Source organism: Trachemys scripta, chromosome 3 (assembly GCF_013100865.1).
Source record: "Trachemys scripta elegans isolate TJP31775 chromosome 3, CAS_Tse_1.0, whole genome shotgun sequence".
In the NCBI taxonomy this organism is placed as follows: Eukaryota; Metazoa; Chordata; order Testudines; family Emydidae; genus Trachemys; species Trachemys scripta.
Window position 1 is genome coordinate 190,481,314 of NC_048300.1, and position 13,507 is coordinate 190,494,820.

The following is a 13,507-nucleotide window of genomic DNA, read 5'->3' on the forward strand; positions in this document are numbered from 1 at the left end:
CTATATATGTATATCTTGGCAGGAACTGATCTTTAGATAGATAGTACTTTAAATGGTATTTTGTAGAGAGTGAAGTTGACATTGATGGAGAAGAAATCTCGGTCATTGAATATTATATAAGTCTAGCATGTAAGATGCTGAATTTCAAGCAAAAAAGAAAAATTAAAACAGGATAAGAACATAAGTTGAGTGGCCAGATCCTACACTCAGATGAGTAGTCCCATTGAAGTCACTAGGACTACACACATAAGGGCTGCAAGATGGGACCCTGATTTTCTAAAAGGTGCTGTTATTAAAGAGAAGAATTTCCATGAAGGGAGGAATCTGAGGCTGTTATTTTATTTCAGTGGGGCAACGGCAGGAGGCAAGACAGTATTTCTTGACCACGGGCTGTGCACATCCATATTGCGTTGCTAAATCAGGACAATTTGAGTAAGTGTCCTCATACGTACAAGGATTGGCTGAAAATGAAACACATCATGAGATTAGATATTAAAGGAAACAGTGTAGGGTGTTTTTCCTCTCGTTACAGCATATTTTGACTAAATAAACATTTTCCAGTGTATTTTTTTCAGCACAGTTTTACTTATTCCCCAGTAAGGTTCTGCACATGGGTAAGTTTCATCCTTAGGGAATTCAGTGACTCAGTGTGATGGCGCTAGACACCCCAAAATGAGTAGAGGAGCTGAATGGAAGGCAGAGCAATGGACCCATTCTCCTCTGTGCACGCTCAGTGGGGTGTGAGGTTGCATCATTTCACAGGGTGAAAGGGCAGCCATACTGTCCCTTGCCTCCCAGAACTACTGTGCCTGCCTCGGGTGCAGCACCTCCAGGAGTTCCACCTCCAGTCTGTCCATATGTGTGTCTCGGAAGTTACACCCGCAAAATCCATTGCAGGTTTTTCTATACACTCAGCAGCTCTTAGTGTACAAATCCAAGTGGCTTTGGTTGTTAGCAAAAGGCCCTGACAGCCTACCATATGAGATAGGGGGATGAGAGCCACCTCTCTCTGCCTGGGGAGGCACATTAGGCGACATAACAGATTAGAGACTCAGCTGTTTTTTCTCGCACACCATGTGGCAGCTTTGCTGAGGTGGGAGAGGTACCACAGCAAACTTAGGAGAAACTTGTTGCTCAGAGGCAAAGGGTCTAGTACAGGGGTCGGCAACCTTTCACAAGTGGTGTGCCGAATCTTCATTTATTCACTCTAATTTAAGGTTTCACATGCCAGTAATACATTTTAACGTTTTTAGAAGGTCTCTTTCTCTAAATCTATAATATATAACTAAACTATTGTTGTATGTAAAGTAAATAAGGTTTTTAAAATGTTTAAGAAGCTTCATTAAATATTAAATTAAAATGCAGAGCCCCCAGACCGGTGGCCAGCACCCGGGCAGTGTGAGTGCCACTGAAAATCAGCTTGCGTGCCATATGTTGTCTACCCCTGGTCTACCACATGAGTGAGGGGGATGAAAGCCACCTCTCTCTGCCTGGGGAGGCACATTAGGTGACATAACAGTTTAGAGACTCAGCTGTTTTTTCTCGCACACCACGAGGCAGCTTTGCTGTGGTACCTCTCCCACTACAGCAATCTTAGGAGAAACTCGTTGCTCAGAGGCAAAGGGTCTAGTACACCTCTTCCGCGATATAACGCTGTCCTCTGGAGCCAAAAAATCTTACTATGTTATAGGTGAAACCGCTCCATATCGAACTTGCTTTACTCCATGGGATTGCGCAGCCCCGCCCCCCCGGAGCACTGCTTTACTGCGTTATATCCGAATTTGGGTTATATCAGGTCGCGTTATATCGTGGTAGAGGTGTATATAAAACACCAAGGACTAGAATGTGCAATGCTCACTCAGGTAGAGGAGCACTTACTCAGTCCCATTGAAGCCCAGGGAGCTACTTGCATGAGTAAGTGCTCACCAGGGTGAGTAAACGTTCCACACTGTGGCTCCAAGGTTATTACCCAGAATGAGAAGTAGGAAAATGCCGTTACTCCACTTGGACTGGATGAAAGACATAATCTAAAATCCCTGTGAGAACTTGCTCTTGCCATGGTAGGTGTTAAATATTTTTAATGTTTTCACAAATTCCTTTTTCTTTTCTTTTTGGGGGGGTAGGAAGGGGGCAGAGTTAATGGTGATCTCCTTGCTCATATTAATCAGCAGCATACTCCACAAGTTGTCTCATTGATTTCAATTGGACTATTCATTATCTATTTATGTGATGTCTAGCACAACAGAGTCCTGGTCCATGACAGTGGCTCCTAAGTGCTATCACGATACAAATAATAAATCAGACTAATGGTATAAAGTCCTATTCAGTACAGATTCACAGAACTGTAGGGCTGGAAGGGACCTTGAGAGGTCATCTGCTCCCATGCTGAAGCAGAATTAAGTATTCCTAGGTGATCCCTGGCAAGTTAATCCAGCCTATTCTTAAAAAAAACAAACTTCCAATGATGGGGATTCCAACCTGTTCCTGTGCTTAACTACCCTTAAATTAGAGAGATTTTCCTAATATCTAAATCTCCCTTACTGTAAACTAAGCCAATTACTTCTTGTCCTACCCTGGGACGATGTGGAGAACAATTGATCACCATCTCCTATATAACAAAATTGTACATCTCTGCAGACTATGTCCCCCTCAGTCTTCTCTTTTGAGGGGGACATGATAACATGATGACATTCCCCAGACATACCAGTCCCCCATCAGAAGCCCTTACATGAGCCCCAACACATGCTCATTTTCAAACCTGGCATGCTTAGCAATGAGCGTGGGTAAGGGCATTGCAGTCTGGCTCTGGAGGCATGGTTTTTGAGTTGATAATTTCCCAAAGCCTTCCCTCCAAGGGAATTAAACATTGTTTTGCAGTGGCAAAGTTGTCACTTATTAATACTTCAGATTGCTAAAACTTACTGCATAGTCCATCGTCACAAGCATTAGGGCAATCTCCACACGCTGCTCCTGATTGGTAAGGTGTATTTATTAAGGTATTGATATTCCCCCTGAAAGGGTAAAATTAAACAGTATAAAATGTAAAGCCAGTCTACAACACACATCTTCATTTACACACAAGGGACATTTACATTGCTGGAGTGGGTGTGATTAGCAGGTTGTGCAGACATCCCCTCACTAGCTCTAATCCTGCTACCAGGCTGCAAATAAGGGAAGACGTCATGGGGCAGGCTTCAGCACAGGCTGCACAAGGGAGTATGTGTCTAGAGGGGTCAGGCAGGCTTATCCAGCCTGGGCTGATGCCTGTTCTGATGCACGCTTCCTATTATTTTTGCAAGCGAGCTAGAATAAAACTAGCACGGGTGTGATTGCAGCTCACGTAGACGTACCCCTGGCTGCAGTGTAGACACACCCTCAGTCTGGTCTGTAGCAAACAACAGTTTCAAAGTGTAACTCTTAATATGAACCAAAGATGTATAACCAACCCCCCTGCACTGCTTTGAAACTCTTACCCGTTGGCTTTATTGTTAACGTATTGCTTACAGTACTTGCAAGTGTTCATGTGCCATCCTGCACAGAGGGCTCACAGCGACCAGCACTGCTACGTCAGAAGCAGGTACAATTAACCCTGCAGGAGCAGTGGCGGATTTAGAGTTAGTGGGGCCCTGTGCGCAGCTTCATTTCTGGGAGGAAGTTTGGGGGCACGGTGCAGGCTCTGGGCTGGGGCAGGGGGTTGAGGTGTGGGAGGGGGGCGGCGCTTAACTCGGGTGGTGCGGCTCCCAAAGCGACCTGCACAGAAATCCCTAGTGGAGGGGGGGGAAGGAGGCAGGGGGTCTCTGCGCACTGCTGCACGCAGGTGCCACCTCGGGAGTGCCCATTGGCCACACTTATGGCCAATGGGAACTGCGGAGTCTGTGCTCAGGGTGGGGGCAGCGTGCTATTAAAGTGTTCTCCTACTGGCTTGTGTATGTTACCATTCCTGATGTCTAATTTGTGTCCATTTATTCTTTTACGTAGGGACAGTCCGGTTTGGCCAATATACATGGCAGAGGGGCACTGCTGGCACTTGATGGCATATATAACACTAGTAGACATGCAGGTGAATGAGCCCTTGATGCTGTGGCTGATGTGGTTGGGTCCTCTGATGGTGTCGCCAGAGTAGATATGGGGACAGAGTAGGCAATGAGGTTTACTACAGGGATTGGTTCCTGGGTTGGTGTTTTTGTGATGTAGTGTGTAGTTGCTGGTGAGTATTTGCTTCAGGTTGGGGGGGGGGCTGTCTGTAAGTGAGGACTGGCCTGCCTCCCAAGGTCTGTGAGAGTGAGGGATCTTTTTCCAGGATATGTTGTAGATCATTGATAATACACTGGAGAGGTTTTAGCTGGGGGCTGTATGTGATGGCGAGTGGTGTTCTGTTATTTTCCTTGTTGGGCAAATCGGACATCAGGAATGGTAACATACAAAAGCCAGTAGGAGAACACTTTAATCTCCCTGGACATTCTATAACAGATTTAAAAGTAACTATACTTGAACAAAAAAACTTCAGAAACAGACTTCAAAGAGAAACAGCAGAACTTAAATTCATTTGTAAATTTAACACCATTAATCTGGGCTTGAATAGGGACTGGGAGTGGATGGCTCATTACAAAAACAGCTTTGCCTCTCCTGGAATTCACACCTCCTCATCTATTATTGGGAGTGGACTACATCCACCATGATCGGATTGGCCCTGTTAATACTGGTTCTCTATTTGTGAGGTAACTCCCTTCTCTTCATGTGTCATTATATAATGCCTGCATCTGTAATTTTCACTCCATGAATCTGAAGAAGTGAAGTTTTTTACTCACGAAAACTTATGCCCAAATAAATCTGTTAGTCCTTAAGGTGCCACCAGACTCCTTGTTGTTTTTGTGTTAGTTTAGTTTTATTTTAGAATGTAATTTGCATATACGCTTCTGCATACCGTTATTACTGAATTGCCCCTCCGACCATAAACCCACTAAAAAATTATGATGCAATCAGCAATGTAGCTGAAAGTTTCCTGAGTCATTTTAATGAATTAAAACACTAAGGAATTCCAATAATCAATTAAATCTATAGTTAATACATACGCAGGGCAGTAATGGCAAACATAAAAGTAGTTGTATTCACTCTGAGGACAAAAGGCAACTGCACATCCAATCTGGTAAGACTTGTACCAAACCACCTGGAGATAGAAGAGTAACTGCATGAGTGAATGTGAAAGACTATATTTTTTAATATAAAATATACTTCTATGAAGCTGGATTTGGGCACATTATCTTATCACACAATGTGGCAGAATATAAGTCACATCTTGTAGGAGAGAAACCTGGCTATGTAGTTTTCATATGGTCTTATTCACCCTTTGTAGGACGTAATGGGAATGAAATGCAACCAACATGGTAGATTCTCAGTCACCTGGAATATTTAAATCAAGACATATACATACAAACAACACATACTCTGGTTCAACCACAAACTGTTGGGCAAGATTCAGGAATCACTAGATAAAAGTATCTGGTCAGTGTTACCCACAGCTGGTGAGACTAGATGGTCATAATGGCCCCTTCAGGGCATGAAGTCTAAGACAATACAATTCTACAGAGTTTGTAAACCAATGTAAAGATGTTTATCTCCCTAGGTTCTTATCTCATCCCCATTCCAGTAATAACTTAGGGCCTCCAAAATATTTAAAAAATACAAATAAATTTTCTCACACATTCTTCCTTCCTAACTTGTAGGAGAATTAGCTTGATTAGTTTATAATTTGTGAATGTGTATGTGTCTGAAGAAGTTATTGAAGGAACGCTAACCTAATTTGCCATCAGTACAGCAAGAAGAACATTACTCCCACAAGAAAAAAAATTAGTAGATTTTCAAGTCTATCCCTCTGCCAATGTGTTACTGTTCCCTACAACTTAAGTAGCTTGGTCTAGCCTAGTTTTAAAATATCCAAGCCATAGGGTTTCCACCATATCCCTGGGTCTAATACATCTTACTGTGAGGAAGTTGGTCATAATATTTAGTCTACAGTTTCCATATTCTTATTTTTTTTTTGGTCACATTAATTTTGCTCTGTTGGAATAATTCTTATCCTTCATGGTGTTTATTTTCTTTAAATATATTGAAGCTGTTATTCTCCTACCCATGATAATCATTTAGTCAAACATGTATCTGTTAAAACATGAATGTAACAAGTGGTACTATGGTCCCTACCTGAGTATAATGGCCAATCACTGCACCTGGTGTGGTTGGCCCAATGCCATACATGAAATTTCCCACCTCATTGTACCAGGCTTGAATTGCATCTGACCAGGAATTGGGCGCAGTTGACATGTAGAGATTTTCGCCACAGCCCACTGCTGAAAATGGAAAGGAAACAAGTCACAAAAGCTGAAGAAAGGGGCGTAAGAAGATACAAGCACTTTGTCATGTGGGTAGAACCAGTAGAAGATTCGGGAATTTCTAGGAGAGTCTGGAGGGAAGAATCTGTTTCATTTCCTGAATACCCACACACTACAGCCTTGCCCTCTGTCACTCTCCAGGTCATGAGTGAATGGTGTTGGGGAAATCCCAATGGTTCAAAGGTTAACTTTGATTCTCATAAGCATTCAAAGATTCAGATGTTTATCTGAACCTTCATGGTTCCAATAAATTAGCAAAGCCCAGATCTTTGGGGGGAGGGATAGCTCAGTGGTTTGAGCATTGGCCTGCTAAACCCAGGGTTGTGAGTTCAATCCTTGAGGGGGCCACTTAGGGATCTGGAGTAAAAATCTGTCTGGGGATTGGTCCTGCTTTGAGCAGGGGGTTGGACTAGATGACCTCCTGAGGTCCCTTCCAACCCTGATATTCTATGATTCTATGATTCTATCTACCAAAATGGCAAGGGATCCCAAAAACTGAGAGATCCACCCACTCTGGACAGATGTTGCTGCCAGCAAAAACTCCTTGACATTGCTCACTCATTCCCTGTCCAGGGCATCCTGAATAGTCTCATACTGGCCCAGCCTTCTGGTTTTCTCCATAAACTATGTCTATATTTCAAGGAGCTACTGTTAAGGATCTACAAGCTGAATGGAAACTTTTTAAAGACACCATAATGTATACCCCAAATTAAAAACCATAGTAAGTGAACCAAAAAAGTGACACCCTGGCTAAATAACACAGTAAAAGAAGCAGTGAAAGACAAAAAGGCATCCTTTAAAAAGTGGAAGTTAAATCCTTGTGAGGAAAATAGAAAGGAGCATAAACACTGGCAAATGAAGTGTAAAAATATAATTAGGAAGGCCAAAAAAGTATTTGAACAACTAGCCAAAGACTCGAACATTTATAGCAAAATTTTTTGCCTGCTAAACAACTGGTGGGGACAGTGGATGATCGAGGTGCTAAAGTAGCACTCAAGGACGATAAGGCCACTGCAGAGAAACTAAATGAATTCTTTGCATCGGGCTTCGCAGCTGAGGATGTGAGGGAGATTCACAAACCTGAACCATTCTTTTTATGTGACAAATCTGAGGAACTGTCCCAGATTGAGGTGTCATTAGAGGAGATTTTGGAACAAATTGATAAACTAAACAGTAATAAGTCACCAGGACCAGATGGTATTCATCCAAGAGCTATGAAGAAACTCAAATGTGAGATTGCAGAACTAACTGTCATCTATAACCTATCATTTAAATCAGCTTCAGTACTGAATGACTGGAGAATACCTAACATGACACCAATTTTTTCAAAGGGCTCCAGAGTTGATCCCGGCAAATACAGGCTGGTAAGCCTGACTTCAGTACCGGGCATACTGGCTGAAACCATAGTAAAAAACAAAATTATCAGACACAGAGATGAACATAATTTGTTGGGGAAGAGTCAACATGGTTTTTATAAAGGGAAATCATGCCTCACCAATCTACTAGAATTCTTTGAGGGGTCAACAAACATGTGGACAAGGGGGATCCAGTGGATATAGTGTACTTAGATTTTCAGAAAGCCTTTGACAAGGTCCCTCACCAAAGACTCTTAAGCAAAGTAAGCTGTCATGGGATAAGAGGGAAGGTGTTCTCATAAATTGGTAACTGGTTAAAAGATAGGCAACAAAGGGTAGGAATAAATGCTCAGTTTTCAGAATGGAGAGAGGAAAATAGGCGTCTGCACTGGGACCAATCCTATTCAACTTACTCATAAATCATCTAGAAAAAGGGGTAAACAGTGAGGTGGCAAAATTTGCAGATGATACAAAACTACTCAAGATAGTTAAGTCCCAGGCAGACTCTGAAGAGCTAGAAAAGGATTTCACAAAACTGAGTGACTGGGCAACAAAATGGCAGATGAAATTCACTGTTGATAAATGCAAAGTAATGCACAATGGAAAACATAATCCCAACTATACATATGAAGTGATGGGGTCTAAATTAGCTGTTACCACTCAAGAAAGAGATCTTGGAGTCATTGTGGATAGTTCTCTAAAAACATCCACTCAATGTGCAACAGCAGTCAAAAAAGCTAACAGAATGTTGGGAATCATTAAGAAGGATAGAGAATAAGACAGAAAATATCATATTGCATCTATATAAATCCATGGTATGCCCACATCTTGAATATTGCCTGCAGATGTGGTCGCCCTATCTCAAAAAAGTTATATTGGACTTGGAAAAGATTCAGAAAAGGGCAAAAAAAATGATTAGGTGTATGGAACAGCTTCTGTATGGGGAGAGATAAATAAGACTGGGGCATTTCAGTTTGGGAAAGAGACTGAGGGGGGATATGATTGAGGCCTATAAAATCATGACTGGTGTGCAGAAAGTAAATAAGAAAGTGTGATTTACTCCTTCTCATCACACAAGAACTAGGGGCCACCAAATGAAATGTATAAGCAGTAGGTTTAAAAACAAACACAAGGAAGTATTTCTTCACACAATGCACAGTCAACCTGTGGAATTCTTTGCCAGAGGATGTTGTGAAGGCCAAGACTATAACAAGGTTCAAAAAAGAACTGGATAAATTCATGGAGGATAGGTCCATCAATGGCTATTACCCAGCATGGGGAGGGATGGTGTCCCTAGCCTCTGTTTGCCAGAAGCTGAGAATGGGTGATAGGAGATGGATCACTTGATGATTACCTGTTCTGTTCATTCCCTCTGGGGCACCTGGTATTGGCCCCTGTTGGAGACAGGATACTGTGCTGTGCTAGATAGACCTTTGGTCTGAACCAGTATGGCTGTGCTTATGTTCTTAATCCACCCTGGTGTTTGTTATGAAAATATTGAGAAAATAGGTTTTCTTGCAATGATTCTTAAAGTAGGAGTAACTCCATGGAAGTCAGTGGAATTACACCAGTGTAAAACTGGTGCAACATAGATCAGAATCAAAGATTAAATTTGGATCTGGATTCAAACTTTCTCATGTGTCAGGAGTGGTCATGTCCATTGTTTTGTTTTGGGTCCAGTCTTGAATAAGCTCAAAGTAACAACAGCATTGTTCACCATTCTGTGACCTCAATTAAAAGTGTTTTACCTTCACACAAAATACTCTTCATATTATTACAGCTGTTTAGGGATAAGGAGTTGGAGGAGGGGATTGGAATGAGATAAATCTAAACAAAAACATTTGAAAATTTTTCCCTTTTTTCCCCAAAATTAAAAATTGTGAAATTTCTTGGAAATTTTTCATTATTTCTTTAATGTTTAAATTTAGTCTATATTCAAAAAATATTGCTTACCTCTAAATATCACACAGCAGAATAGATGAATCCATACACTCCACTGTTATAAATCTTATTCATTCAGCAAAATATGAATACCACTTAAATATGAGTGGGGTTATATTTTCTGAAAATTGTTCATATAATTCGATGAATTGTGCATTATTAATTTAAAACTGACACTTTACTTACTAGTTGTCCTTCTGCTTTCAGGACTGTGGGATAAAGTACATTCATTTGCCCAACTTTTGGCATTCTCTGCAGCTGTGGGACTCCATTCCTTAATGAAATGAGAAACATTAGGTGTTCAGATGTGTATCTCCTAGTAATGCAGAATGTAGAAGAGAACAAACACTTGGATACTGCATTTTCAGAGTGTTTAAACTCTTGACAACTCTCTCTCTTTCATTTGGGTAGTAAAAGGAGAAGGAGCTCAGTAGCTGCACACCTTAGGAGAAGGCTAGAGAGAACGTACCACAAGACAACTGGGAGACCAGAGCTAGTGGGTTTTCCATTCACTTGAAAAAGAGACTGTAGAGGGGTGGACACCAGCTCCTGCCCTGAGGGGCTTAAAACAGCCCTAGGAAAGGGCTGTGGCAGGAGAAAACAGCCACTGGGCTGATTGGGGGAAGCAGGCAGAGTGGCGGCCATGCCTCAAACAGAGCCCATCTGCCCCCTGTATAAGAGGCTGGGAATCAGGGGCTCAGCAGTCTTTCTTTAGCTGTAGAGGGAGATGGACCTGGTTGTAGGGACCTGAGCAGATTGCTTGAGTGGACCAGGGCTGGGGAAAGGCAGAGGAGCTAGGGAGCTCCAGCCTGGAAAGCCCTAGGCTGTGGCCTAGCAGAAGGCCAATGGGTACTGGGGGTTGCAGAGGGCAGCCCAGGGGTAGGCAAAGACAGCAGGTCCAAACCCCCCTTGCCAGTGATGAGTGGCCTACACTGCAGTCTACCCCAGGGAATGGGGGCTAGTTGCTGACTGGCAGTAGCCTTACACTGAGGCAAGGTGGGTATAGGGGCTGGGGGTTCCCTGGGTGGGGAGACCCTGAGACCAAGGGTTTACTGCCAGAGGGACAGCACCCCAGAGAAAGGGGCACCAGGGTCTTGGGAGGTACAGAGGGGCCAGCGGTAAGGTGGATCACCGGTCTGCAGAGGATGCTTTGGAAGCTGGACGAGCTAATTCCTGACAGAGACCAGCAGGAGGTGCTGCAGGAGTGAGTCCCGCACGCTTATAGAGATGTTGTGATCGAGTAGCAAGATTTGTCACCCCCAATGTGCTTTCTTCCCTTGATAACTCCTATGTTCTCTAACATCTTAATGGGGAAAGGATTCAAATGACACGTTTTCTGCCGGCTGAAATGCTGTGCCCTTGCAAATTCTCTACTAACATTAGTATACATTACAGATTAGTTTACAAAATGCATCTTACCATCCTCAGCATGTTGCGAGCAGTTGGCATCACCCCTCTCCTTAGGGCATTGTGCTTGTCAACAATCTCCTTTTGTTGATCTGCCCTGTCAGTTGACAGAGCAGCAAAACCTGATGTCTAAATAAAAAACATGTACAATGGTTTTTTGTATATAGGTTGTGTGAGTCAAAAATATTTTATATGTGATGTTAGGAATCAATTCCAAGTAATGTGTCTTTATTAACATTAGTTCATGAAATATTTTAAAATTAATTTAATCTGAATGAATCAATAATTCATAAATTATGGGTCAGTTATGATATCTGTGTTCTATGTTACTTAGCACCCTACTTCATATGTGCTCCTGGTGAGCACAATTTAGAAATGAGAAACTAATATTATCTAATCATAGGATTTTTTAGATTGACAGATTCTTCTAAATACTGTATATTTGGCCAAATTCAGTGCTGGTAAAGACAGGAACAACGACATTGAATTATTTACAGTGTGGTTGCTCCTAGGACCCCAGTCATGGCTGAGGCTCCCATTCTGCTAAGCACTGCACGGACATATAGCAAAGAGATTGTTCTATGGAGCTATGCGACTATTAAGCATCTGTTTGGAAATTTTTGCTGAAGCTTTTGGCATTTTGAAATTCTTACTCCTTTCACATCTGTGAAAATACCACAAAAAGTTTGAGTTCTTTAGTGTACTATAGTATTTCTTCATGACCGTGAATGTCATACCTAAGGTTACAAAAGAGTTTTCATTATAACCCCAATTATGAACATCTAAGCTCAGTCATTATTACTGCACGTGTGTGTCATTTCACTTTTCATTCAGCCTCACTCAACCAAAGGGTCTTGGGTCCTAATCCTAGGATTCCTTCTTAATGTGCCTGATTTTACTCACATGAGTAATCCCATTGCCATTGAGAGGACTACTTATATGAGTAAAGTTAATTGTGAAAGTACTTTCAGGATCTGGCCTTTCATTTTCCTTGGACACTTGTGCCGTTTTAAGGACTTAAATCATTTAAATGCTTCTCAAGTATCAGGGGGTAGCCGTGTTAGTCTGTATCTACAAAAACAACAAGGAGTCTGGTGGCACCTTAAAGACTGACAGATTTATTTGGGCATAAGCTTTCGTGGGTAAAAACCTCACTTCTTCAGATGCATAGAGTGAAAGTTACAGATGCAGGCATTATATACTGACACATGGAGAGCAGGGAGTTACTTCGCAAGTGGAGAACCAGTGTTGACAGGGCCAGTTCAATCATTGGGAGTGGACTACATCCACCCTAATAGATGAGGAGGTGTCAATTCCAGGAGAGGAAAAGCTGCTTCTGTAATGAGCCAGCCACTCCCAGTCCCTATTCAAGCCCAGATTAATGGTGTTAAATTTGCAAATGAATTTTAGTTCTGCTGTTTCTCTTTGAAGTCTGTTTCTGAAGTATTTTTTGTTCAATGATAGTGACTTTTAAATCTGTAATTGAATGACCAGGGAGATTGAAGTGTTCATTTACTGGCTTTTGTATGTTACCATTCCTGATGTCCGACTTGTGTCCATTTATTCTTTTGCGGAGGGACTGTCCGGTTTGGTCAATGTACATGGCAGAGGGGCATTGCTGGCACATGATGGCATATATAACATTAGTAGATATGCAGGTGAATGAGCCCGTGATGGTGTGACTGATATGGTTGGGTCCTCTGATGGTGTCGCCAGAGTAGATATGGGGACAGACTAGGCAACAAGGTTTGCTACAGGGATTGGTTCCTGGGTTGGTGTTTCTGTGGTGTGGTGTGTAGTTGCTGGTGAGTATTTGCTTCAGACCTTGGGAGGCAGGCCAGTCCTCGCTTACAGACAACCCCCCAACCTGGGGACTCTTAACATTTCACCCTGCCCGAAAATATAGTCAAAATCAACATGAAGTGCTTTGAAATGACTGAAGTAGGATGATTCAATTGACTTGAACCAAATGTTTTTCTTTTTCAGTTTGCAAAAATAGTTGATATTTTTATTTTTCATCCAGTTTTAGGACAAGAAAGGTTTCAGAAATCTCACAATGTTTGTGGGATTGTAAAAATGTTTCCCACCCAGCTCTCGTCCTACCTGTCCGGTGGATGGCTGCAGCACAGCAGCCAGACCCAGGAATGCAGCCAGCAGAATCATCTCTGAAAAGGGAAGAACAACCTGCTTAGTTCTCCTTCCTGCCTATAGCTTATGTTTATTTAAATACATCCCAGCAGAAGTGTGCTGCCATGTGCTGTATATGTCTGGGGGTTTTCTCAATCAGAAAGGTAGTGGTTTTGTCACCAGGTCTTTATACTAGAGAGAAAAATCCTCCTTTCTTTCTCTCTTACTTCTAACAGCACTATGAACCAACCAGCTTTCAATGTTTTCCTCACAGTACATGATCCTCTACTA

General features: G+C 42.2%; 1 protein-coding gene across 1 annotated transcript; it reads right to left on the reverse strand.

The window, feature by feature from the left end:
- Positions 1-333: 333 nt before the first annotated feature.
- LOC117875387 (cysteine-rich venom protein TEL1-like) lies at positions 334-13,252 on the reverse strand. Its single transcript, XM_034766682.1, has 7 exons — positions 13,193-13,252; positions 11,102-11,218; positions 9,869-9,956; positions 6,199-6,344; positions 5,073-5,167; positions 2,923-3,011; positions 334-461 (listed from the first exon to the last, which is right to left on the reverse strand). The coding sequence occupies exons 1-7, from the start codon at positions 13,250-13,252 to the stop codon at positions 334-336; spliced, it is 723 nt and encodes a 240-aa protein (XP_034622573.1).
- Positions 13,253-13,507: the final 255 nt, after the last annotated feature.